The following is a 25,645-nucleotide window of genomic DNA, read 5'->3' on the forward strand; positions in this document are numbered from 1 at the left end:
TTCATTAATGTCCTTTGTTTTAAATAAGTCATATTATGGCAAAATGTTAATGTTTGTATACAAATAGTTGTGTGTCTGGAGTGGCTGCCCACCCATTGAGTCTAAAATTAAACAACCAAATAAATCTTTAGTTATCTGCAATTTTTGAAGATGAGTCTGAGCAAATACGCCCCCATCATTACCTTACAGTGGGGCTAATTAAAATTATTTTTCCACTAATGATGTGATCAGCTAGGCAGAAGAACCACTGGTGGTGGCCGAAGCAATATCATTTCAAAAGGTAAGCAGAGCTGCAGTGTTATCAAAAGTTAGCCTTACTCACCAGTGTTAGGTGAACCAGTTACCGTACACCCTGTACTGGTTGCTGGCCAATGGTTGGACAGGTTTAAGACAAACAAGAATTCACACCTACAAACAATTTAGAGTGCAAACTCCACAGGAAAAAATACAAATAAATACAATAATAAAAAGTTTAACTACGATGTAAAAAAATAAAAATAATACATTGCATAAATGCAGCAATTATAGAACGTTAAAAACTGCATTTCATTGATAGAAATACACATTCTCCAAGCCGAATGATTTATTACAATTCAAACATAAAAGAACAATATTCAAAAATAATTTTTAAAACCACATCCTGTTATTGCATTTTTTATTTATTTTTTTAAAGGTGTGTCTAATGAATTGTCCGGCAAGTGAACATTTCTTACAGTGTTGTGTTTAGGCTCCGGCCTCCGTCCCGCCCACTTGTGACTTTCGTATCCCAGCAGGACGTTCGGCAGCTGGGCTTCTCTGTTTGAAAGCGTCGGTCTGACGGTCGGAGCCAGTCAGCGGGGAGGTGCGACGACGACGACGACGACGACGACTCAAGCCGACCGAGATGGCTTGAGGAGCGGCCGAACGGGAGAGTTCTCACAGCCACGTCCACCTACCGCGGATTTTTGGCTGAACCATGTCCGGAGTCCCGCTATGGCGACACCCTTTTGAGTCCACCGCCGGGTGCTTTTGTCAGAGTTTGAGGCCGAAGAGAGACACACCGCCGTCAGCATGGCCAACGTCAAAGTGGCCGTTCGAGTCCGACCGCTCAACGCGAGGTAAACTCGGCTAACTTTATTAAGTCAGCCGCTAAGGGGCTTATTGCTACAAAATGTTGTTTTGCTTTGGTGTTTTTGAACGGAAATGTACACAAAGTTGTACTTCTTCACAGAATTTCTGTGCCCTTACAGTGTCAGTTTCGTAAGCTAGTTCAACATTTTTAATGTAACGAGAGTAAAACATTTCTTGTTTTTATCAAAAAGTGGGCTATCGTAACATTCAACGTCTTAAATAAAAAAAAATAATAAACACAGTGTAAATGTTAATTGAAATAGTTTTATGTCTGCCAACATGCAACATTTTATTTTTCAGATAAAAAAAATTGTTTGATATCGTGTCACATTCGATGTCGCAATATAAAAATAGTAAACCCTTTTTTGTTAAATTAAGAAAAATAATAAAAATATTTTAATACCTTGCAACATTCAACATTTATATAGTTTATTTCATTATTTGGTGTTAAAAAGTATTGTTACGTTTGACATTTTTTACTTAAAAATAATAGTGCGCTGTTTTGGAAAATGCAACATTTGTTGTTATTTTTTTAATTATGTAATTTTGCAATGTTTAACCTTTTTACTCCTAATTTCTAAGATTTCTGAATTAAAAATAATTGGACATTGTAATCAAAGATGTTTTGTTTGTAACATAGTTTTACATTTAATAAAAAATAGTGCGACATACTGTATTTTAACATCCAATATTTATTATTAATAATAATAATATTGTAATACAAAGTGTGATATGTGTTATGAAAATACTTAATTATTTTATCTAAATAAAATCGTATTTTTTAAATATTTAAAAACAAATCTTATCTATTTATTTCAACACTTTCTTGTTACCTTCTTATGCTGGCCATTTTTAATTGACTTCTAAGAATATGTGGCAACCGATTTTGTTAATGTTAAGTGCTGTGGTCCTGAAATGGCCCCCTGGCCGGACGTCGGCAAGCCCTGCTTTACAGGTTCCGCTATGATTCCGATTCTGATGAAATATTACAATCAGGGCTGGCTGACATTAGCATTTACTTAATGTAAAAGTGGCATCACAAAGGCCGTTGGAGCTCTGAAACAAACAATGTTCCTTTTCACACACGCTTCCTGCTAATGACACTCCACGCTCCGTGGCCACTTCCCTCCGAGAACATGACACGATGTTCTTCGAGGGAAGGGGTCACTCGGCTTACAGTGTCATCAGCAGCTTGCAGCAGAGAGACTGGTGACGTCACAGAAAGGCATAGAAATGGACATCCTTTCTGAAACATTGACTAGTTGCACAAACGTTTGCAGAAAGTCACATAAAGTTTACCAGTCGCTTTGCCGAAGAATACCGTAGTCGCTTGTTAGTGCTAGCAGTGCACATCAGCTGGGACGCGCTTTGAACCATGGAAACAGCTAAAAATCCAGAAATATAAAAAAATATCATCCTGACAAATTAACTAAAATAAACCTATTAAAAATCGATTAAACATACCATCCTACCCCAGCCAGGCGTCAAATTCATTATTTGAAATAGACATATACTTGGGGGGGGGGGGGGGGGGGGTGGATCTAGTTAAATTATAAGGAAAAATATTTAAAATAAATGTTAAAATATTATTTAAAAAAAATTACAAACATAAGAGATCAGTCCAATTTTAAAATACTTGTAAAAACATACACCATTATATTGAAAAAAAATACTAGGCAAAAATATTACACCAAAAATATTTTTTAAAAACTCATTAGACAAAAAGTATACAAGTGTTAGACGAAAATAGAGAGAACATTAAAAAAAATGTTCTGAGAAAATAGAAAAATACTGAGAGGGAAAAATGAGATAAATAAGTATTACCCCAAAATACAGTATTAGGCAAAAAAGAAATAAAAAAATAGTAGGAAAAGTATAAAACAAATTCTTAGGGAAAAGCAAATTAAAATACAGTATTTGGCCCAAAAAATCTGCAATTAGACAAAATTTTTTTTGGGTAAAGCAGATACACAAATATTAACAAAAATACTACACAAAATGTTATACAAAACATTAAACAAAAACACAAAAATAGATTCCATATTCATAAAAATACATAAATATTTGCAAAGAAAACTAGACCGTAGGAAATAAATACTGGGGAAAAATATCAAAATATTACACCAAAAATATTAGAAAAAAATACAAGCATAAATATTACAAAAGCTAATTCTTTGGGAAAATAATTCTAAAATAGTAGATGAAAAATACCCAAATATAAGGCAAATATATATATAATAGTCGGAAACACCCCACAAATATTCACAAAAATATGAAGCAAAACAAAACATTTGACAAAAAATACACACATATGACAAAAAGATATTCCAAAATATTCACAAAGAAAAGAAAATGACTAGGCAAAATATTAGGCCAAAATACTCAAATCTTACAGCGGTCGCACACTGATGTGGGACGGCCTTCCACTCCTCACCAAGTCCAGTCTCACGCTGCTGTGCGCCAATCCCACTCTGAGCTCAAGTGACCGAATTGCCTTAGGTAGCGCTTGTGTTGCATCGCAGCGTTGACCTTGTTTTTTTGTTCCCACCCCTCCAACTAGTTCTGATTATCCAAACACACACACGCTGGCCTGGATAGAGTCCAGTCCTCTCGGTCTCATGACGTCCCCGCTTGATACTACGCGCTTGTTTTTTGTTGCAATCTCATCAGGAGCTCTCAAGCTCGCAGCATCGAACTTGTACTGTATTGGACCTGATCACTACAAATTCCTCACGAAAGCGGTTCCCTCAAATAATTGCTGTTATTTTGTTTGGACACAAGTCCGAGTATTGTATGATCCTAGCGTGTGTTGTTGTTGTCACCCGCCACACAGGGAAAGTGCAGATGGGGGAAGGTTGGCAGTCCAGGTGGACGACAAGTTTGTGAGGATCCAAAATGTCAAGGTTGGTACGCAGTATTTACTTTTTATCCCACTTATTTACGTTCTGTTTCGATCGACAACATTGTTAACTGTGAGATACCGGACTGATTTGTTCCTGTGACAGTGACAATAAAGTTCTATTCTATTTTATGTAGTCTCGTCTAGTCTAGTCTATACTTATTTATTTTCATAATTATTTGAATGTTGGGGGGGAAATGACAAAATATTTGGTTTTAAAAAAAAAAAATATAAATATTATATATATAAAAAATAATTAAAAACAAAGGATTATGAAAAAATAATGAGGAAAAAATACAAACATATTTCTAAAAGTTAGGAAAATACGAGATTGAAAGAAAATACACTACTATTTCTAAAAGATGAAAAAAAAGCGAAAGAAAAAATAAAACACGAATAGTTGATCCTTGAGATGCTCACTGATCTGAAGTCCCGGGAGATAAGCGGAAATCCCACTGAATAAATAACCAATCAGTTTTTGTGCCATTTGAAGCGTAATTGGACCATTTTCAAACAGTACAGTAAGCGTGAAATCTCTGTGACCGACTCTTGTAAGCCTTCCACTTTCCTGCCAAGTGTTTGTGAGGCTCCAAACAAAAGATAAGAAGCGCCATTAAGGGCGGAATTGAGACTTACGCTTAGCCGTTGGCTCGTATTCACTGACTCTCGCCATGTGGGAATAATTACCGCGTGGACGATTCCGTCTCGTAACGCGACACCGACCCGCAGTGCCGAGGCGTCCCATTGGTCCGCGTGTTTTACGTTTGTAAAGAGCGTACGCTGAGGTCTTTGTTTACGTTTGAGGAAAAGTCTTGCGGTCGGGGGGAGGAGGGAATGTGTTACAAATGGGATGGGACTGAAATAAACCATATCGGGCCTCCTCCGACGAATCTCGGCTCTTGCGGCTCTCGTGGGAACCGTTACTAGTGTGGAAAGTGGGACAACTCGAGAGCAGAGATGAAATGGGCTCAATGTGTCACATGATGGCAAAATGAGCACAGTGATCACCATGTTGCTCAAAGGAATACGTCAGGGATTTGGTCATGGAGTGGCACAAGTTACAGCATTAGCTATGGTTGTACAATCCGACCTGAAACAAAGCAATAATGTTGAAAATACTTTAAAAAAAAAAAAAATATATATATATATATATATATAAAAAAAAAATATATATATATATATATATATATTTTTTTTTTTTTTATTTATGGGAAGACCTAAATATTAGACAAAAAAATACCCAAATATTATTTTAACAAATACACAAATATTACAGTAAAAGATAAAAAAAAATGTAAGACCAAAACACACAAATATTTGATAGAAATACAAAATATTTGGAAATAATGAGCTCACAAATGCTCAGAAAAAAATACATATCGCGAGAAACAGATTTAAAAAAAAAATGAAAATAAATCTTATTTAAAATATTACAACAACAAAAATATTTGGAAAAAGACACTAATATTGACTGAAAATAAACATATATTAGGTAAAGAAACCCCCAAGAATTTTTGGGAATTTTTTTCTTAAGGGAAAACTAGATAAATGTGAGGGGAAAATATTAGTCCCACAAAATATACAATACTACACTAAAAATGAATATTCAAATATTGAGAAAAATATCACATTGATATTTATATATATCAAAATATATATAAATATTATAATATAGATTCTCCAAAAATATAAGTAAGAAATAAATATCCATCCATTTTCTGAGCCGCTTCTCCTCACGCGGGTCGCGGGCGTGCTGGAGTCTATCCCAGCTATCATCGGGCAGGAGGCGGGGTACACCCTGAACTGGTTGCCAGCCAATCGCAGGGCACAAATAAACAAACAACCATTCGCACTCACAGTCACACCTACGGGCAATTTAGAGTTTTTCAGTTAACCTACCACACATGTTTTTGGGATGTGGGAGGAAACCGGAGTGCCCGGAGAAAACCCACGCAGGCACGGGGAGAACATGCAAACTCCACACAGGCGGGGCCGGGGATTGAACCCCGGTCCTCAGAACTGCGAGGCAGACGCTCTAACCAGTCGAAATAAATTTTACAACAAATAAACATTAGGCAAACATATAATATTAGGAAATAAATACACAAATATTCAGAAGAAAAATAGTACTAGACTACTAGATAACGTAAAAAATATAAGAAAAAGATATCTACAGAAATATTTTTTAAAAATAGGAAGAAAATACTAAACTTTTAGACAGAAAAAAGGAAATATTAGGCAAGAAACGCTTTATTTGGAAACAATAAAAAATTATTCAGGGAAAAAAAAATACAAAAGAACTAGATAAACTATAAAAAAATATTAGGGATAAATTGGAATAAATCCCCAAATACTAATAAGCCAAATTTATTCCAGAAAGACCAAAAAATGCAAACAAATGAAAATATTTTCCAAAAAAAACCCAAAATTTGAATAAAAAACAGCCAACAACCAAATAAAAAGCAAAACGCACTTGAAGAGTTGATGCGATTGGATGCTCACAAAACATATTATGCTTGCAACAAGGGATACTCTGCGCTGTCTTTCCATTCCTCATGATTGTTCCCTGGCAGTTAGCAGAAAGGTGTGCAGTGCACTGAGGCAGACAGCGCTAATGAATGGAAACAGCTTGTTCACATTTTTCAACCACAAACAAAACCCCTATCTTTTTTTTTTTTTTTTTTTTTAAATCCCACTAAACACCTTGCGGCCTCTGCTCCACAGCTTGACCCGCGCGCCGACCACGCCGTGGATTCCAGGGAGAAGCTCCTGGAGTTCCGCTTCGACTACTGCTACTGGTCGGCGCAGCCCGAGGACCCCCGCTGTGCGTCGCAGGAGGAGGTAACCAAAACAAAAACCCACCACGATAAGATCCGTTATCCCGGAATGCCTCCCGCCGTCAATGCTGTAATTGGTTAATTAGACGTTTTTGTGATGGCGGGGGTGTTGCTGGAGGAAGCAGCTGTTTCTTTTCAGAGCTGACATAAAAAAAATAAAAAAGATGGCCGACACACTCTGGGACGAGGCATTCCGCCGTTGACTCGTGGTGGGCGAAAAGGACACCGGGGGTCAACAGCGGGAATGCTTCGTTTTTCCCGTCTTCTGAAGCGCTCTTGTTCAAGCTGATGTAAAAATGCGTTCGAGTTGGACAAAGACGACGGTGTCGTTGGACGACAGTCAGTTCCGGACCATTTTTGGGGGGAGGGGGGTCTTAACTAGCAAAAAAAAAAAGAAGAATGTAGACACGTGTTTTAAATTGCGAAAAAAAAATCCTCCCTCTTCTCATCGTATCAAAGTAAAAAATTGCACAATTATTAGGATAAATATTAACAAAGAAGTCAAGAAATATTAGGGGAAAATACAAGGCAAAATATTTTTAAAACTAGGAAGAAAAAAAAACAAATACTCAGAAAAAAAATACAAAATAACAGGGGGAAAAAATATCCAAATATTCATTACAAAAACTCAATAGGCAATATTGGGCAAAAATATATAAAAGATTAAGACAAATACCACAAATATCCTAAACTGAGGCAAAATATGTCAAAATAAATATTTGGTAAAATGTTACCAAAAAATGAAAAACATAACAAAAAGTACTAAAATATTAGATGAAAAATGCAAATATTAAGCAAAATCGTTAGATGTTTTTTTAGGGGAAAAATGACCAAAATATTAGGTAAAAATACAAAGATACAGACCTAGACTCAATATACACAAATGTTTGGCAAAAAAATAAATGGGCAGAAGAATACAAAAACACCTGGGAAAATATTAGGAAATAATGGGGGAAAGAATTCTTACAAAAATTACAAAAATATTAGTCAAATAATATTCGGGATAAATGCTTTGCTTTAAATTTGTATTAGAAAAATATAATATTAAACAAATGCACAAATATTAGAGGCAGAAATGCAACTTCTTAGGGGGAAAAAAACTAAATATTTGGCGAAAATATTAAGAGAAAAATATAAAAATATTGGAAAATAATCCAAAAATATTTCTGAAAATTGAAAGTGAAAATACTAGACCAAATAATATATTATTTGCAATACAACTTTTCCCTCTCCTTTATCGTCTCGTCATCTGAAAATAGTTCAAAGCATGGAGGAAGAGTAACCTCTGTAAACTCTCTAGTCCCCATGAGATTGCAATAATGAAGGGGGGGGGGAGGGGTAATGCGCTCGTTAAGTGAGACAAACTTGATTTGAAGCGTTTTTCCAGTCCGCACGACCGGCGGTGGACCCCTCGGGATAGCCGAGCGCGGTCTGCCAGTGCCTCCGCTCGCTTTGAAGCAGGACCGCGTGGGCGTCGCCCTCCAAATTTGGCACGTTAAGCTGCATTTAGGGGCGCAGATGTGGTCGACGTTTAAAAAAAAATAAATAAAAATAAGTCCTATCTCTGCGTCTTGGAGGTTTTTCGCTGAGGAAGGTTGGAAATACGTCATCCCTATTGGTCATTTGGCTAAAAGCACTCAATGTTTTCATTCCCCTCCCTTCCCTCCTCCTCCTTGGAGTTGATTCTCACAGTTTGTAGGTCTGTGTGTCAATAAAAGAATAGTTGCTCTGTTTAACCGGAAGAATCCATCGCGCACCCGCACACACGCACGGCAAAGAATGGAGATATGTAGGCCGTGTTGACGTTCGGATGATTTGTATAGACATTAAAATTTCAAGCCGGTAATAAATGCGGCTGCTGTGTTTTTGTCAAAACAATTCAATTGACTTCTGTGGAGCGGAGAAGAGCGGAGGGAAAGGGCATGACATCATCATAATTGGCCATTGTGTTAATTCAAATAAAAAAAAATAAAAAATGAACGCCCCTCCTCACATGAAGGCCTGTTCAACCTGCAAAAATGTGTCTCAAACGAAAACTCCCGAGTAAGGTTTGGCTTTAAAATAAAATCGAAGTCCTCGTAAGCATTTTAACTCCTGGGTGCAGCAGAGCAAACACTGTGCATTCCCTATACGTCGCTGGCATACATAGATGAACAAAGATACATTATTTGTGGTCAATAAATAATAATTTACCAATTAAGTGACATTGAACGATGATCGGGAATCACTACATTCAATCAACGTTCTCATCAATCTGACTGGAGAAATTATTTTTTCTTTGCTTCAAAATCCTCCTTCTTGCATATTTGTTTTTGTTTGTTTTGTTTTTGCGCAAATTTGCGAAACCCACCGTCCTCTGCGCTTCTTTTGTGGCCATTTAATGAAAAGCAGACGCACACACGCGCAGTCCTACAGTACGCCTCCCTCCCCTGCGCCGCCATGCTAATTTGACCTACAAATTCAGTCTCCAGTGTGACAGATGAGAGCATTGTTGAAGCGGAGTTCCGCATAGTTCTGCCTCTTTAACTCCAGAAATCTCTCTCTCTCGCACACACACACGCATATGTAGGATATGGCTGACAGTTTGGATTTTGGCTCAGTGGGGCCAGCTGCTCCCAGAGCAGCGGCATGCCAGCAGAAAAAGTGTTTTTTTTTTTTGTTTTTTTTAATCGGTTTTGTTTTGTTTTTTTCCCCCCTGCTGCAGCTGCAAACTTGTTTGTGAGAAAAGTCCTCTTCTCTTTGTTGCACTTTATCTTCGTTCGTGGCCCATGTTTCTTTACACAAATACACACGTTACATGCGCACGCTTAGTGGACAATGCGCAGGCTTAAAAACAGAAGTTCAACACAACTGCCGCCATTCCAAAACACTGATGTCGTCCCATTTCAACATTCTTAACCGTCATACAAGTGTAAAAACAATTGAGAATGAACATAAATGCCATTATTCTGTTCTAGCCAAATAAAAAAAAAACTAATAAAAAATAATAAGAGAAACCTTACAGTATTGTACTTATTATAGCGTAATTCATTGGAATGTAAAGAGTTAAACAGTTCATGCTTTCATGCTTTGTTCAGCGGACATTGTGCTGCTCCTTCTGGTGTTTGCACCTGGCCAGCAGGAGGCAGTATACTACATACATAATAAAAACACGAAGAAGACGATTCACAACGAAGCTCGGCAAGCTGCAGTAATAGTGTTTTATTGCAGAGGATAAAGAATATATGCCTGTGATTTATATTGTCTGAAAACAAACGGTCCCATCATGTGTTGGCATTAAGCTAGCTAAGTCTTAAGAACTTAAGAAAGTCCTTAAGACAATGTTTGCTTCAATACACACAGTGTAATTCTTCTTTTTTAAAGAATTGTTCAATATCTATCTGCCCAACTTGCTTGTTGTGAAGTTCGCCGCCATCACAACTCGCTCTCGTACCTTCAACTTTTTTAATCACGCATAAAACCATTACTTGCTCATTTTTGGCTATTAACGACTACTGTTATGTCATATTGGGCACATACCACAGCTAGCTCTTTTTTTTCACCTGACAGGCTTGACTCAGTGTTGGCAAAGTTGCATTTTATGAAATTAGCTAGACCACCGTGTTTTCTTGTGCTAAAGCTAATGAGGTTGTTCATCCTGACTGACCCTCTTTTCCCGTCTTGTAAAATGCACCAGAAGGAAATCTGTATTCCGCTTTTTCTGCGTCATTGTTTTCTCAAAGGCAAACTTTGTTTTGTACACAACACAAGCGCCTTCCTCGACACGCTGATGTTTAGTCTGCCCCCCCGAAGGCTCATTTTAGGATCCGATGTCATAATTTTTTCTGCTTTTTGCATGCTTTGTTTCGCGTTGTGGACATAAAATCTCACGCGGTTTGTCCAAAAATACCTTCGACAGTCTTCGTTTGTACCAAAAACCTCGGATTTACTTTGTCCCTCAAGTCAAACTTGTGTAGTTTAAACAAAGTTTGGGGAAGCCGACGGGGTCATTATTTTTCAGTCACAAATATTTTGTCATATATTTTTGTGTGCCAAAATCAAATAAATGTGTAGCATATGCGTAAGTAATATATAAAATCTTAATGATATCAATTGAAATATGAAATGATTAATAATTGATATAATCTTTAATGATAAAAAGTATTTATTGATAATCATTTGTTTCATGACCAATATTTAATGACTGATATATGCATTTCATCACCTTTATATTTAATTGCATCATTAATGAAGGGGAAATTTAATATTTTTGTTTTATTTTTTAAATTAATTAATTAAATATTGTAATTAAATTATTTAATTAAAATATGCATTAATTAAACTGTGACATATAATCTTTAATAATAACTAAATGAATCGTAATTTTTTATCATCATTTATTTTTAGGTCCAGTATATACATTTCATGACCTACTTTAATGGCATGATTGTTGAATGGACAATTTCAAAAATTATATGTATTGATTAATTTAATAACTGATGTAATGATAACTTATTTAACGACAGATTGATGCATTTGAACACCTTGTTAACTATTTAATGACATAATTAAATTATGGACAATTTATTCAATTTAACATTTTAATTCATTCATTCATCTTTTAACTATCCTATTTATTTGGCTTCATGTATTTTATTTTACTTCACCAACCGTGAAATAAAATATATGCAAAAATATATATATGTATACAGTAACTGCAGCAAACATCTCACTTTTATGTTACTTTGTGTTTGAAAATAAAGGGCTTTTTAACGACAACAAGGCTTCCTAAAGTGTGGGGGGGGGGGGCAGAAAATACAGTAAAATAGTAAAGAAATTATTACACTGAACATTTTATGTTTCCTCACCGCTTGCGTGCCTCGCACACACCCTTTCTTATACTGTAACCCCCCCCCCCAAAAAAAGTTACAGTTCAAAGTATTGAAATAATAGGTGTGGCTTGAAATGGAAATGCCCAAGTGTTGAGGACAGTGGAGTTTAGCCGAGCGAGTGAACTCTCTTATTCTTTGGGACCCTCAGCCCTGCGGCGGCCCCCGTGGAGTGATTTTAAGAGGGTCAACTTTAACAAGGCCGGTATTGATTGTGGGTGTTAGAGGGAGGAGAAAGGGAAGGCCGAAGACACAACTGGGCAGAGGAGGCGGCGCCACTTTTTTGTCTTGCCGTTCAAGCTTCCTTTGAGGCAGAGGCAGAGGGTGGCTAACCCTTGGTGGTCCGGAGTGCTTCTAGTGAGCAAGAGTTATGTAACAAAAGCCACGTTTCCACTACGAAGAATTACCTTTTGCTCTCAGGGGAACTGTGTTTTTAACCCCCCCCCCCAAATCTGTTGACTTTAATCCCAACCAATTGACATCCTCAAAAGTTGACATTTTCAAAGCACAAAACAACAGTAACTACTTTTACAAACATTTTTTAAATTATTATTATTTTTTACATTAAAATGCAGTGAACCTCTGTATATTTGCAGATTTTTTTTCATCCTTTCATCTTTTATTTGCTGAAAATCTTGGCTATTCATAAAGACCTTTCTTTCTTTCTTCCTTTCTTTCCTTCTGACGCACATGATTCGCTGATGTGTCAAACCCGCTGCAGCGTATATCGACTTACTCGATGGCAGATTTTTTTGACTTAAGTGTTGGTGGCTGGTATCGGCAGCCTTCACGAGTACTTAATTCATTGAAATAAGGCCCGTATTGTAATCATGGGTTCGTGATTGTGTACATACTAGAAGCATGGTGTTGATGCTTTATGGTCCTCTCCGTTTTAAGTGCTTTGGCGCCGTCTTGTTGCATCCAAATGCAATTACAAACCTTATTTTTTGTGGTGGGTGGGGTCAGTTATTATAAGCATAGATACTTTTCCCACTTGTTGATGATTATGAAATTACACGTCAACTGTTTAAGACGTTAGCGGTTGCCACATTCGATGCACATTTTTAAGAAGTCGGAATGTAATCGCTCCGTGTCCAATGTTGGGTGACGGTCACGGAGCGTCGCGGAAACACTTGAACTGGTCGCACGTCGCTGCTGCATACGCTCGGTTGGCAAGGTTACAAGAGCGGCACTCCATGGAATCAAAATGAGATTAAAGGCCCGGTATGCACAGAAAGATAATCTGGAGGATTTTGAGCCAGATTCAACTCCTTTTGACCAAAGTCAGCACAATTATCTAAATACTGCCCATCATAAAAGTTGTGTGTGATCACCGCCAAGGACGTCCGAGCCATGGACTCCGTTAATTGTCTGAAGCTTGTGCGTCTGAAATGGAGTTGACTTTTAGATCAAGTGTCCTGAAGAAACGACGAGGAGAAACCGACAGCAATGGCGTTACTGGATACATTTCTATCATTTCTTCTGCTCTTTTTACCCCTTCGACGACTTCTCTTCCTTCTTCGACCATGAGGCGCTTTCAATCTCGCCATCTAAGCCAGCTGTCGGGGGACATTGAAGTCACCCGACAGATTTCCCAGCCTCAAACATATCCGAGATGTAATTATCCGAATCCGCAAAGCTGGAAACAGCAATGTTAGGATTCTGCTAATTCTGTCTGAAAGGCGTAAGTGAGTAAACGCTACCGTTACACCTCTGTTGCGCCATATTTGCAAAGAAGTTTGACTTTTGAATTGACAAACGCATTTCCAGAACTGCTGAGTCAGTGCATTGTATTGGTTCAGCGTCGACGTAACTCTGAGCACACCAATTCACACGCTCCTTGAAGCGCTCGAATGACCTCGCTAAGAGGGCTTTCGCGAGGCTTTAAAGCAAGTCCAACCTAAACCCATCCCCATCGTTTTTGTAAACTCCGCGTATGAACGGACTTGGACTCTCCTGGTCCCGACTCACACACGGGGGGAGGTATGTTGAAAGTATGCCTGCCTTTGATCTTCAGTAGTAACATTGAGAACGTTCCTCCCCCCTTTCTACTTACCCACCGAGATTTTGCAGTCCAGAGGTCAGCCTGCCTGGGGGTCAAGGAGAGGTGGGGGAGACCCCTCGCTGATCCGGCACTTTGTTATGGTTCTGATGTAGAATGTGCTAAGTCTCAAGTCTGCTCTAGATCACACTCCCAATGTGTTACCTTTGGACGGATCGCTTGTGTTGCCAGAAGATCCACATCAGGAACTGAACTCGCTTATTGGGGATGAAAAAACAAAAGAAAGCAAGGAGGGGGAAAACCCAGAATCTGGATTCCCACATTCTCCGCTTGTAACAATGGACCAGCAATGTATCATTATCTGAGGATGTTGGAACTTGGTTTCTTCAAACAAAGTAATGGCAGTTGCGCTCGTCTTCACTGTCTTGTGAGTTGGACTCGCTTGTCTTCAAAACAACGTGAATGTCGCTTAAAAGATAACTTTCATTATCAGAGAGTATCAGAACATGGTTCGTTCAAACAAAGTGTTGGCGATTAGCTCGTGTTTGGCTGTCTTGTGAGTCTTTGCTCGTGTCCCAAAAACAGGCATGTCGCTTAAAAATTGAAGTCTATTATCCAAGGACTGTCAGATCTTGGTTTGATAACGCAACGTAATGGCGATCGGCTCTCGTCTTGCTCTTCTTAAGAACCAAGCAATAAGACGAGCAAAGATGAGCAAATTGTTTTATTTTTAACACAATGTTTAAAATCTACAAGCGGAGCATCTCTGAGTTTGCTCAACCTTTTCACATTTTACCAGACTGCAGCAAAAATGCGCATTCAAGGCACTTTGATGAGGAATAGCGCTAACTTCTATCTTGTTTAGCTGATCGTGAGTGGGTGCGTGACAATAAAACAAAAGTCTTGCACGAAGAATGACGCAAAAACAAAGTGGCCTTAATTGATTGTTTGGAGTGGGATTCTCCCGGATCCACTCCACTTTTTACTTTGCTTTTCAGTCCAGGTTTATTTTCCTGAGCTGGTCTTTCTACCCACAACATACTACATGCTGCATGTTTGTTTACCCAGAATATTAGCTGACCTCGCTGCTCCTTGCCCAAACATCTCAGGAAGCGACGATTGCCTCCCTGGCTTCTGGCCCGGTGCCGCCTCAGCGTCATTGTGCTGGTGAAAGCCACACTTGTGTTTTTTTTTTTTTTTTAATTATTATTATTTTTTTTTTACACAATGCCATTCGCAGCGAGAAAACTCTGAAAACACGCTCGCACAACCCACAATGTACTCAGTAGTGCCCACTAGTATGTTAGAACTATTTTTTTAAAAAGAACAACAGATTGATGGTTCATTTTCAGTAAAAGTTTCAACTTTTTTCTTTTTTTTTTATCGATGTACCTATCTAATCTATCTGTTGTATCTATGATATAAGATATATGTTCTATCTATCTCCATCTATCTCCATCTGTTGGTCAGGTGTTCCAGGACTTGGGCGCATCGGTGCTGGCCGGAGCGTCCGAAGGCTACAACGTGTGTCTGTTCGCTTACGGCCAAACGGGATCCGGCAAGACGTACACCATGATGGGCACGCCGGTGAGCGGAACGGGGACGACCTCGAACTCAAATCTAAACAGCTTTATCAAATCAAGACATAATATGCTCGTTCTTTCTACGTCAGCCAAGATATTTATTCTTACCAGGCAGTTTTTGTGTAAGAGCATTTCACTTGCTTCAAGAATTTTGTTCCTAAAAAAATCCTATTGAGGTATAAGAATTTGTTGAAATGTTATCACTGGTTATGAGGAAGTTTATCTTAAAAAAAAAAAAAAAAAAAAACATTATTCTATAGGTGTAGGTAGAATAAATAATAATTTCAAGACATCAGTGTTTTTTTTTAGGCTAGCTATGTTTACTTGTTTTGTTACTGTTCTACTGGCAGATAATTTTGCTTAAATCAAGTGAAGTATTTGCTAAAAAATTTTTAGGCCTATTTTCTTTTTTCAGTGTAATAATTTCATTTAAGACTGACTGACTGTCAAGCCGGCCGGTTATCAGGATGTTACAGAAAGAGCACAAAAATTGGGGGAATTGAGTCACGAATAGGTGCGTTTTTCAGCAAATAGTTTTGGTTTTGTAGGCCATTTCCCAAATCGTCAAGAGTTGACTGTACAGTAATTATTACACAAATTCTAAAAATCGTTATTCTGTCTTCTATGTGACGTCAGGACTCCACTGGTTTGACTCCTCGAATCTGTCAGGTACGCTAGCAGATTCAAATATGCTTTTCTCTTAATTTAGCAAAAGTTACTTTCAACAAATTGCACCTGGCTTGTCCTTAAAGGGCCTGTTCCGGTCTCAGGATACGCTTCCCGACGGGCAGAACTCGAGCAGAGTGGAGATCAGGTAATGCTTCTTTTGCGTCTTCTCTATTTATACTCGAAATCCAAACATGTTAGTTAGCCTTCAAAGCTTGGGGGCAAACAAATTGTAATGAACTTGTTTTTCCTGTTCTCGAATGTGTTTGCGCACCTTTTTCGCTCAACACTCCGCCCTCCCACTCACACAACATGAAAGACAATCAAGTTTGCACAGCAGAACCAAGTGGTGTTTTTATACGAATGCCCTCAAATATAATGAATCAGGCATGTTGCTGAAAAAATCCGTTTTTACACCAGGTAGCTGTAATTACCTCTACCATAACCAGTTCCACCAGCTGTAGCCATATAGACTCCTTTGAAGCAGACTTGGCATCTGTAAAGCTGTCATTCCATGCTAACAAACAATGCGAAACAAGTTAGACAGGCTAACGAAACTAGCGTTGATGTTGTGGTAGCAATATTCCTTTAAGCAACAAATATTTGAACTCAAACTATGCAGCAACACATGTAGACAGACAATATCACAATGCTCACAGGCATATATTTATGATTTCACAAAAACAGCTAAAATTATTGTGGCTTACCAAGTTGTGACCGTCTTTGCATATTTATTATGTATGTGATAGACTGTCCTTGGTGGCCAAGGTGCACACACCCAGTTCTCCCTGCAGTTCAGTAAATACCCTGTGGCCCCTACAGGTGGCGATGCGGTTGTATAACACTTTATTGTCACCTTGCATAATGCAGTCTCAAGCATAGTCATGTAATCCCTGTGTTGATTTTCACTCGACTTTGCTGTGAATTATCAGGAGGAAAAAGGGAGATTGTGGTCTTCCAATGAATTTAGATTTTGTTCATTTCGCCTGTGCAGTTTTCTGGAAATCTACAACGAGCGAGTGAGAGACCTGCTGGGCAGCAGCGAGCGGAAGACGAGAACCTCGCTAAGAGTCAGGGAACATCCTGAGAAAGGGCCCTACGTGCAAGGTGAGCACCTGCCATCGAAAGCCGCGTACACACACATTCTTATCACAAACTGATGTTGAGATTTATTTTATTTATTTATTTATTTATTTTTAATCATCGTGAAATTTTATGTAAAAAGCATTTGGGTTAATATCATTATGAAGGGCCTTGGGTGACCTCATCAAAATCACTCAATCATGAAATTACAACCAGGTAAAATGTTTGCACATCAGTACAATAAGTTTCTTGCAATGTTTTTTTTGCATTTGGTCGGTCTTCTATGGCGGCTGAAACTGTGGCTAGTTTCAGAGTAAATATTTACATTTATGTTTTGTAATTTTCACCATTCTGCTTCATTTTGCTCACAACTGTGCCAACAAGTTTGCTTTGCTACCGTCTTCCTGAATTAAGTCTGCTAATGCTCAAGAACATGGAATAGTCCATTGCATGAGTAGGTCTAAAGAATCATGATAGATAACTCACTTTAATATGTTCTAAAGCGTGTAAATTAAGACTAGAGAAATAATAATTGCTGTAAATCAAAGAAAACTATGAATGATTTTTTGAAACATTTGTGTGGCCCCTGGGAAATATCAGGGCCCCAGACCCTAAAGGTGAGTTTGCTCCAGCTTCCATGGTTTCGTTACATAAAAATACACAAAACTTGTCCAAGAAAAAGTGATGAATGCTCATTTAATACCATGGTCAGTGAAAAGAAATTTAGTTCAGACTTCTTTTTTTAGTCCTTTGTTCTTAGTCATTTTTTCCCCAGACTTTTTTTTGGTTCACATCCACTCATTGTCTGCGTCCAGAGAAATCCCTGGTGCCCGCAGGAAGTGAGCTCATTTCCTGAGAGCACCGTTTACACAGGTTTAAGAGATGGCACTCCACGGCTACTTGAACGCAACACGTGCTGTGTTTGAAGTCACCACAACTCATCTGTTGCGCACGTTTAGCCTCATTCCAGCGGCTTGAAAGTCATCCCTAGTTCCTCAGTTAGTGTCCGTCCCACCAAATAAATGCTGTGACCCCGCTTAAAACCAATGGATGCCTCCAATAAATGCCTTCAGAAATGTGGTCGCTCCACAATGTTGTGTGTGTCCAAGCTCATGTTTCCAGGAGTTACGTGACTACCTTCCGCTCTTGGGGTTTTAGTCTTAATAGTCATTTAAATTTTATTGTGTGCACGATATATGAAGACTATTTGTGTTCCAGCTGGTCCTTACGAGGTCGCGCCACAATTTTGTGTGGGTCTGTTTTTTTTTTTTTTTGTGTTCAATCTAGTCTTCCTCAGTTCTTACCCTCAAGTCCTTTTCATTTTGCTTTAAATTCCACTGTCCCTTAACATAGACTGTATTACACAGGTAACAATGTTTGATACCATTCAATGTTTTTTTTTCACGTACACCATTTGGTCACTTTTTATTTGTCTTTTTTTTCCCAGACCTGTCCCAACATGTGGTGTCAGACTGCCAGCAGGCCGTGAACCTTCTGGAGGCAGGCATCGCCAACCGCATCACAGCGGCGACGCACAACCACGAAGCCAGCAGCCGCTCCCACGCCATCTTCACCATCCAGTACACTCAGGTATGACCACCACGGTTAATAGTAAACGTGGAAATGGTATCATTTTATTGCACAGAATCTCATTATGGTCCAACTTGATGGTCACAGGCCATACTTGAGAACAACCGTCCTTCAGAAACCGTCAGCAAGATCAACCTGGTCGACTTGGCAGGAAGGTGAGACCCTGTCATTGACAAAGCTGCCCCCTAGTGTCTGCACATATAAATACAGTCTTTTTCCAAACTGGATGAAATTCATGTTTTCCTTAAAATTCTACACATTTTTGAAAAATTTACAAAGTACTCATAAGTATTCAGTGAGGCATAAGTATTCTTTAAGGCTGAATTTTCGCATTGCACCTTTTTAATAATTTCAAATAATCTGTTTGTGTTGGTGTCTGTAGTGAGAGAGCGGATCCCAACTACTGCAGAGACAGACTAACGGAAGGATCCAACATCAACAAGTCGCTGGTCACGCTGGGCATTGTCATTTCCGCCCTTGGTTAGCGATCGCAAATTCCGATATTATTCAAAACGATTGTTTCACTCTTGGTTGTTAATGATCCTCTGCTTCATCCACAGCCCAGAACTCGCAGATGTCCAGCAGCTGCCAGAGCATCAACAGCGTGGCGTCGGAGGGTGACGGCAGCACGGCGGGAAGCCACAGTAGCTTCCTATCTGGCGGAGCGAGTGCGGGGAGGAGGCACTGCTTCATCCCCTACAGGGACTCTGTCCTCACCTGGCTGCTGAAGGACAGCCTGGGGGGTAACTCCAAGACCATCATGATCGCAAGTATGTGAGACAGTGTAAGAGAGCGAGTGAGAGTATTCCAATGCAAGAAACATGAAGTTCCCCAGGGATTGATCCTTGGCCCAATATTATTTATTTTGTTTATACCAGTAAATGATATATGTAAGTTATCAAAGTTCCTCAAACAGCAGGGATAAGGACTACCTGTGTACAGTATTGTGTTATTTGAGCAGTAATAATGTTATGAGTACTACCAAGTTAGCTGCAGCAGATGTAAATATGTTGCCGGCTATTTTCCTTGCAGCCGTCTCACCGTCTGCCAGCAGCTACAACGAGACCCTCAGCACCCTGCGCTACGCCGCCCACGCCCGTAATATCGTCAACAAGCCCCGGGTGAACGAGGTCATTAGCGCCGTGGCTCCTCTCGCCAGTTTTTCACGATAACCCCCGACTGTGCGTGATAGAAATAAACTCCAAATAATCCTTGTAACGTTGGCGCAGGACGCAAATGTACGGCTGATCAGGGATCTGAGGGAGGAGATCGACAGGCTGAAGAGCATGCTGCTCAGCTTTGAAATGGTGAGTCAACATATCTACAGTCTCTCAGGCTCGTCTTTTATTTATTTATTTATTTTCCTTTTCCCACCTTGACAGCAGCGTAATCCCAGTCCGTCCCTGAGTGACGAGAGGGAGGGGATGCTGTCTGACATGGTGCTGCAAAATGAGTTAAAGGTAACGCCTATCTTTGGGCAGTCTTTCCGCACGAAGTGAATGACGTTTACGCATTGTGAGAGAAAGCACAAGTGAGCGTTCCGTGTCAACGTCCGAAAGCAATATTTGCCAGAACAATTTGTTGGTAAACCAATTTGTTAGTGAACTGAGCTTCCACCTCAATGTCAGGCCACTAGTAAGTCAAGGTACCACTGTATGTGTTTTAAACGTCATCCTCCGTGTTCCTCAGGTGGAGCAGCTGACCAAGGACTGGTCGGAGAGTTGGCAGGACAAGCGGGAGCTGCTGGAGCAGTACAGCGTGGACATCAACCGGGACCGAGCCGGCTTCCTGATCAACTCCATGCGGCCGCACCTGGTTGCCCTGGATGGAGACGTCCTCAGCACCGGAGTGGTCTTCTACCATCTCACGGTATGGATGGGTCAATGTCTATTCAGAGAGGTGTGTGCGTGTGTGCGTGTGTGCGTGTGTGCGTGTGCGCGTGTGCGCGCGTGCGTGCGCGCGACCAAGGCTCCAAGGGTCCCTAAGAAAAATTTGATTTTGGGGGATTTTTGTATTGCAAGAACAACATAAATATTTCAGATTCGTAAAAATAACTTAAAATGTACAAAAAGAGAGTATTCAATGTAATATCAATAAAACATCAGTCAAATAAATAACAATGTAACTTAACAGAGGTAGCTGAAACAAGGTGACAATTATGGTTTAAAAAAAAATAAAAAAAGTTGAATAATTGAGTCATGAAACAATGTAAAAATGTGTAAAAGCTTTAGTTAAAGTAACTAAAACCTAGCCTATTTGAAACATTGACGTTTTTTGTTCCTCTGTTCTTGACTGTTAATTGTTTTTGGGGCCCGCTTGTAATCGCAGGCCGTAAGCAGGTGTTGTGTTGGCTTATGCCTTTGTGTCGGCTTGTTTGTGTGCTCAGTGGTTTGACGGCCATTTCACTCTTCCTTTTGCACGTTTTTCGCAGCTGTCCTAGACTAATATTTCTCTTTTTCTTTGCTAGATTCTTCCTCCTCCTCTTCCAATTTTTCTGTTCTGCTACATTAAGAAAAGGTAATCACCTTTTCTTTCTGACTTCTCTTTTCTTGTCCACTGGACTCTGAGTTTGGCATTGACAAGCGTGCCTCTCAGGCCTGACACTCATTTGTGAAGTGCGTCGGCCACCTGAGAATGCATGTTTTTTTTTTTCATCCCCGAGTAAACAAGCGGGGGGGAGATTAGAAATGAAAGGATTGTCGAATTGAATCTATTGTATCATTACACCCATTTTCATTACAGGAAGGAATTACCCGCATTGGATCCCAAGACCAGTTTGAAGAACCACAAATAGGTACAAGCCCAGTGGAGAAACACACTACCCGCATTCACAAATTCCCAGTTTTTCTTGTGGACCCTATCCCTAGCTATTAGCTGAAAACTCACTTATTCCCATTTTCGTGCTCTTTCTGAAACACCGTGAGATTCCACAAGACGGCGCCAAAGCACTGCCGAATAGGAAAGTAGTTCATTGGCGTCAAGAAAGCATGTTGAAGTGATACATCTCGACTGAGAGGCGAGCTTTGTATGTTGGGAGGAGCTAAATTTACAGTATGTCGCAAAAGGCTATCGTTAGTTGGGCACTTACTGTACATTATCTTGAGCGGCTAGCTGTTAGCATCTGATCAGCTGTTAAATTCAACTACTGCCAATTGTGATCCACACCTTTCTCTCCATCATCTTGAGAAGTTTGCCACCCTGCTTTCTCCGGCATCAATGGACTACTAGATCACGCTGCTGTTCACTGTCAATTTTTTTATTTATTTTTCAGCAAATAATTCTCAAATGCGGTTTTGTGATTGGCGAGGTTTCACTGTTCGTCCCCTTTAATGACCCTTTTAATTGTGTTTTTTAGTTCTGCCAGGTGGTGCCAGCTGTGTGATCCAAAATGACGGCGGCGTGGTCACGCTCAGGCCGCTGCCAGGTTGCACGTGCCTGCTCAATGATAGGGAAGTCACCGAGCCCTGCAGACTGGCGCAAGGTCAGCCCATCCAATTGTTGAGCAATTATTTGGGGTTCTGAGCACTGTGCAAATGGCTGTATGGCGAACTGCTGTCATAAGCTGAGGCCCACCACTGTTACGACTAGACTTTACGCCGATTTTATCGCCGATAATTAGCATTTTATGCTGATCGGCTGCAATGTCATAATTCACCGAGCTGATAAATGACGTCATTGATCGGCTCCGCAAAAGAAATTTACTCCACGTCGCCATCGTGCACAGTATATTTGAATCCAAAAGCTAGTTTATTTTTAGCCTTGTCACGTGTCTTTTGAAATAGTACTGTAAATATCTGATGCCCAATAGTTATTTAAAAAAATAAAATAAATAAAAAAAATTAAAAAAACATGTCGGGGGTGTGGAACAGACATGTCTGAGACAGACAACACGTAATGCGCGGATCAGACGACAAAACAAATTTGCTCTTACACGATTGCATTATGTCAGACTACTGCAATAAAATCTTGTATTCCGATACCACCACATCCCGTTTTTTACGATCAGTGGGCTTTATCTTGTCAACTCAAATGCGACCGGATACACACGTTACCGTGGCGACGACAACAAGAGTGGAGCGCGCCCGACTGGATTATAAAAACAAAATGGGAGAAAACGTGTGTTTGTTGATCACCGGTGCCCAGGACAACAGAGGACGTTCGTTTTAGGCTTGCTTGAGGTATGTTCACGTACTTTGAATACGATACGGCCCGCAAGCAGGCAACAAAACGTTATGTAGCCTAGCAAGCTAGCGGTAGCACGAACGGTTGTACGTAAACATGCCGCCGTTCTGTCGAATCATGCTCTAAAGTTCCGGTGTGGGTGAAGTAATTTAATTAAAAATAAAGTAATTGAATTAAGGTCAGTTAGCACCCATTCTTTCTGTCACGTTGTAATGTTGGTTTGACCTGACTGATTAGAATACACGATCTGACTAGAGCAGTGATTTCCAACCTTTATGGAGCCAAGGAACATATTTTTCAATTGAAAAACCAACAAACCAAAATGTCACAAACTGTGGATAAATAGAGGAACAAAGATACATTATTTGTTGTAAATAGAATTTTTTTAGCAATTAGGTACACAAGTATCTACAGTAAATGAACAGGTCATTTAAATAGACACATTCCTCTATCATGTGCTCGGTTATCGGTTTTTTAAACTTGCTGATCGGCCCCAAAAATCCTGATTGTGTAAAGCCTAGTTACGACTCTGATGTTACCTCCGAAGATGGATATTTGCCAGGTCCGCTTTGTCCCGTTGCAGAAAGTAACAGTGACATGACAAAAAGGCGGAAAAAAATCCCCTGGCTTTTACTTTGTGTTCTTTTTTTTTTAATTTTCTTATTTGTATTTTGGGCAGCACTTGGAATGAGTGGTTGGTGTCTGTTTCAGAGTTTGGAGGTTTGGGGTTTGAATCCGGGCTCCGGCCTTCCTGTGTGGAGTTTTCATGTTCTCCTCGTGTTTGCTTGGGTTTTCTAGGGGTACTCCGTCTTCCTCCCGCATTCCAGAACCCGTTAGGTGAATTGAAAATTGTCCGAGAGTGTGTTTGTTTGTCGATATGTTCCCTGGCGATTGACCAGTCCAGGGTGTACCCCGCCTCGTGCGCAAAGTCTGCTGGGATTTGCCCCCGAATGAGGGTCAGCGTTATAGCAAATTAATGGATGATTTGTATTCTTATTGAGAGACAAATATACAGTTATAGAAGGTAATTATGACAACTAAATGTGGCGCTTTGCTCAAACCCCCAATGGATAAACACATGCAGCGCACAGCTACCCTGGCTACTTTACATTAACACCCTGTGCACACTACTTCTCTCTTGTCTCCAGGAATGGTAATCACCTTGGGAGGCCTTCACAAATTCCGCTTTAACCACCCGGCGGAGGCAGCCGTCCTCCGGGAGCGCAGACGGGTACGTGCAGATCAGCTCAAACAAACCGTTGATGTTGTTTTTGGGTGCTGAATGTTTTGCTTTCGCTGTTCTCAGGCAAGTGAAGGCACCTACATCGACCTTTGCCCTCCAACTCCTGACCATTGGTAAAAACAGAGGCCTCAAAAATTCTATCAGACCAGTTTCTCAGTCTGATTTTGCTTGTGTGCCTCTTTTGTAGCAAAGAGGAAGAAGGGCTGCCTGCGGTGTGTTTGTCCAGTGAGGAGTCGACCGCCAGGCGGCGTGTGGAGGAGCAGCAGTGCTACGTGGAGGGTTTGCGCCAGGAAATCGGTTCTGAGCAGAGGCGGGCCGAGAAGGAACTGGAGAGAGAACAAGCCCACTTTCAGCAGCAGCACAGCGAGAGTAAGCAAAATTGAAAGCTGCGGTTAGCGATTAACCCAAAAAGGCTGCTTCAAACTAAAATGGCTGACTTCCTGTTTAGTTTAATACTTGGGTCCTTGAGACTTTTCTGTGCGTCCTGTTATGAAAGACATGTTCACCCAATTTCGTGTTGATCGGCGAACGTGTGTAGGGGCTAATATTTTTCAAAATCTCGGAGAATCCTCAAAATACTCATTGAACTTTGATGTCCTCCCTTGCCCACGTTGGATGTCATAGGCAACAAAGCTTTTCAATTCAGCATCGCCCATTTGTCTTGGATACCTGCTTCTGATTAGGGGTGAATTCCCGAGTATTTTTCTAAGTACGAGCCCTAGAACTTGCCCAAAATGGCTACTTCAAACCAAGATGGTCCACTTCCTGTTAAATTTAACGTATGGGTCCTTGAAACATTTTTGTGCATCGATGTGTCCACCCAATTTCGAGTCGATTGGTGAACCTGCTGTCAACGAACCCTAAAATACATAAATGGTCTCCAGGGTACACACTTGTGAAAAATTGCTGAGTGTTCGGGCATGTTTAAATGCAATTGATTTGTTGAAAGAATAATATACACAGTGATTACAAGAGATATGTTAATGTCATAAACAACTCCTGACTTTTTGTTGTTGTGACTCTTAAACCAACAGTCCACCAGTGGATCCTGCAGGAGAAATGTCACCTGTTAGCCGTCGAGCAGAGAGTCACCCAGGACCTCGGCGTTCAAACGGACTCCCAGCCGGATCCACTTCTGGAGCGTCTCGCGGGACTTATGTCGGACGATCGAGAAGTTCAGAGGGAGAATTGTCCGTCACTTGTTGTCAGGGTCAGGAAGAAAGCTGTCCAGGAGGAGCTACTGAAGCATCATGCGTTGTGTCGTGCCGAAAGACGTCTCCGCCGGAACAAGCTACAGTTCCAGCTGGAGAGAATCGCCCGCAAGCGGCATCTGTTGGAAGCAAAGAGGGAATTGCAGCATCTGGAAAAGGCCCTATCCCCTGGACCAGAGAGCCCTGAGCAAGTGTCCCCACCCAAGTTTGTTTTTCCGAGACATTCCTTCTCTGCTGATCTTGTGTCCCGACTGTACCCACATCATACCCCAATCTTCAGGTAAGCACACACAAGCTTTACAAAACATTTTCTGACCTCACTAATAATATAACATTTGAAATATTAAATAAATACCTGAAAGTTTATTTTG

General features: G+C 40.2%; 1 protein-coding gene across 2 annotated transcripts in view; it reads left to right on the forward strand.

Moving 5' to 3' along the window:
- The first annotated feature begins 684 nt into the window (after positions 1–684).
- Positions 685–25,645, forward strand: part of stard9 (StAR-related lipid transfer (START) domain containing 9) — a 37,402-nt gene continuing 12,441 nt past the window's right edge. The window contains exons 1-21 of one of the 2 annotated variants that reach the window (XM_061795353.1): positions 685–1,097; positions 3,944–4,013; positions 6,734–6,850; positions 15,187–15,303; positions 15,936–15,968; positions 16,052–16,113; positions 16,960–17,072; positions 18,496–18,638; positions 18,726–18,793; positions 19,021–19,118; positions 19,199–19,408; positions 19,671–19,768; positions 19,868–19,945; positions 20,021–20,098; positions 20,328–20,507; positions 21,381–21,432; positions 21,994–22,119; positions 23,969–24,051; positions 24,127–24,176; positions 24,251–24,432; positions 25,098–25,554. In XM_061795353.1, the coding sequence (XP_061651337.1) occupies positions 1,051–1,097; positions 3,944–4,013; positions 6,734–6,850; positions 15,187–15,303; positions 15,936–15,968; positions 16,052–16,113; positions 16,960–17,072; positions 18,496–18,638; positions 18,726–18,793; positions 19,021–19,118; positions 19,199–19,408; positions 19,671–19,768; positions 19,868–19,945; positions 20,021–20,098; positions 20,328–20,507; positions 21,381–21,432; positions 21,994–22,119; positions 23,969–24,051; positions 24,127–24,176; positions 24,251–24,432; positions 25,098–25,554 (2,462 nt within the window). In that variant the 5' untranslated portion in view covers positions 685–1,050. The remainder of the gene's footprint in view (positions 1,098–3,943; positions 4,014–6,733; positions 6,851–15,186; positions 15,304–15,935; positions 15,969–16,051; positions 16,114–16,959; positions 17,073–18,495; positions 18,639–18,725; positions 18,794–19,020; positions 19,119–19,198; positions 19,409–19,670; positions 19,769–19,867; positions 19,946–20,020; positions 20,099–20,327; positions 20,508–21,380; positions 21,433–21,993; positions 22,120–23,968; positions 24,052–24,126; positions 24,177–24,250; positions 24,433–25,097; positions 25,555–25,645) is intronic. The other variant, XM_061795354.1, reaches the window with a different exon arrangement.

Source organism: Phyllopteryx taeniolatus, chromosome 13 (assembly GCF_024500385.1).
Source record: "Phyllopteryx taeniolatus isolate TA_2022b chromosome 13, UOR_Ptae_1.2, whole genome shotgun sequence".
NCBI lineage: Eukaryota > Metazoa > Chordata > Actinopteri > Syngnathiformes > Syngnathidae > Phyllopteryx > Phyllopteryx taeniolatus.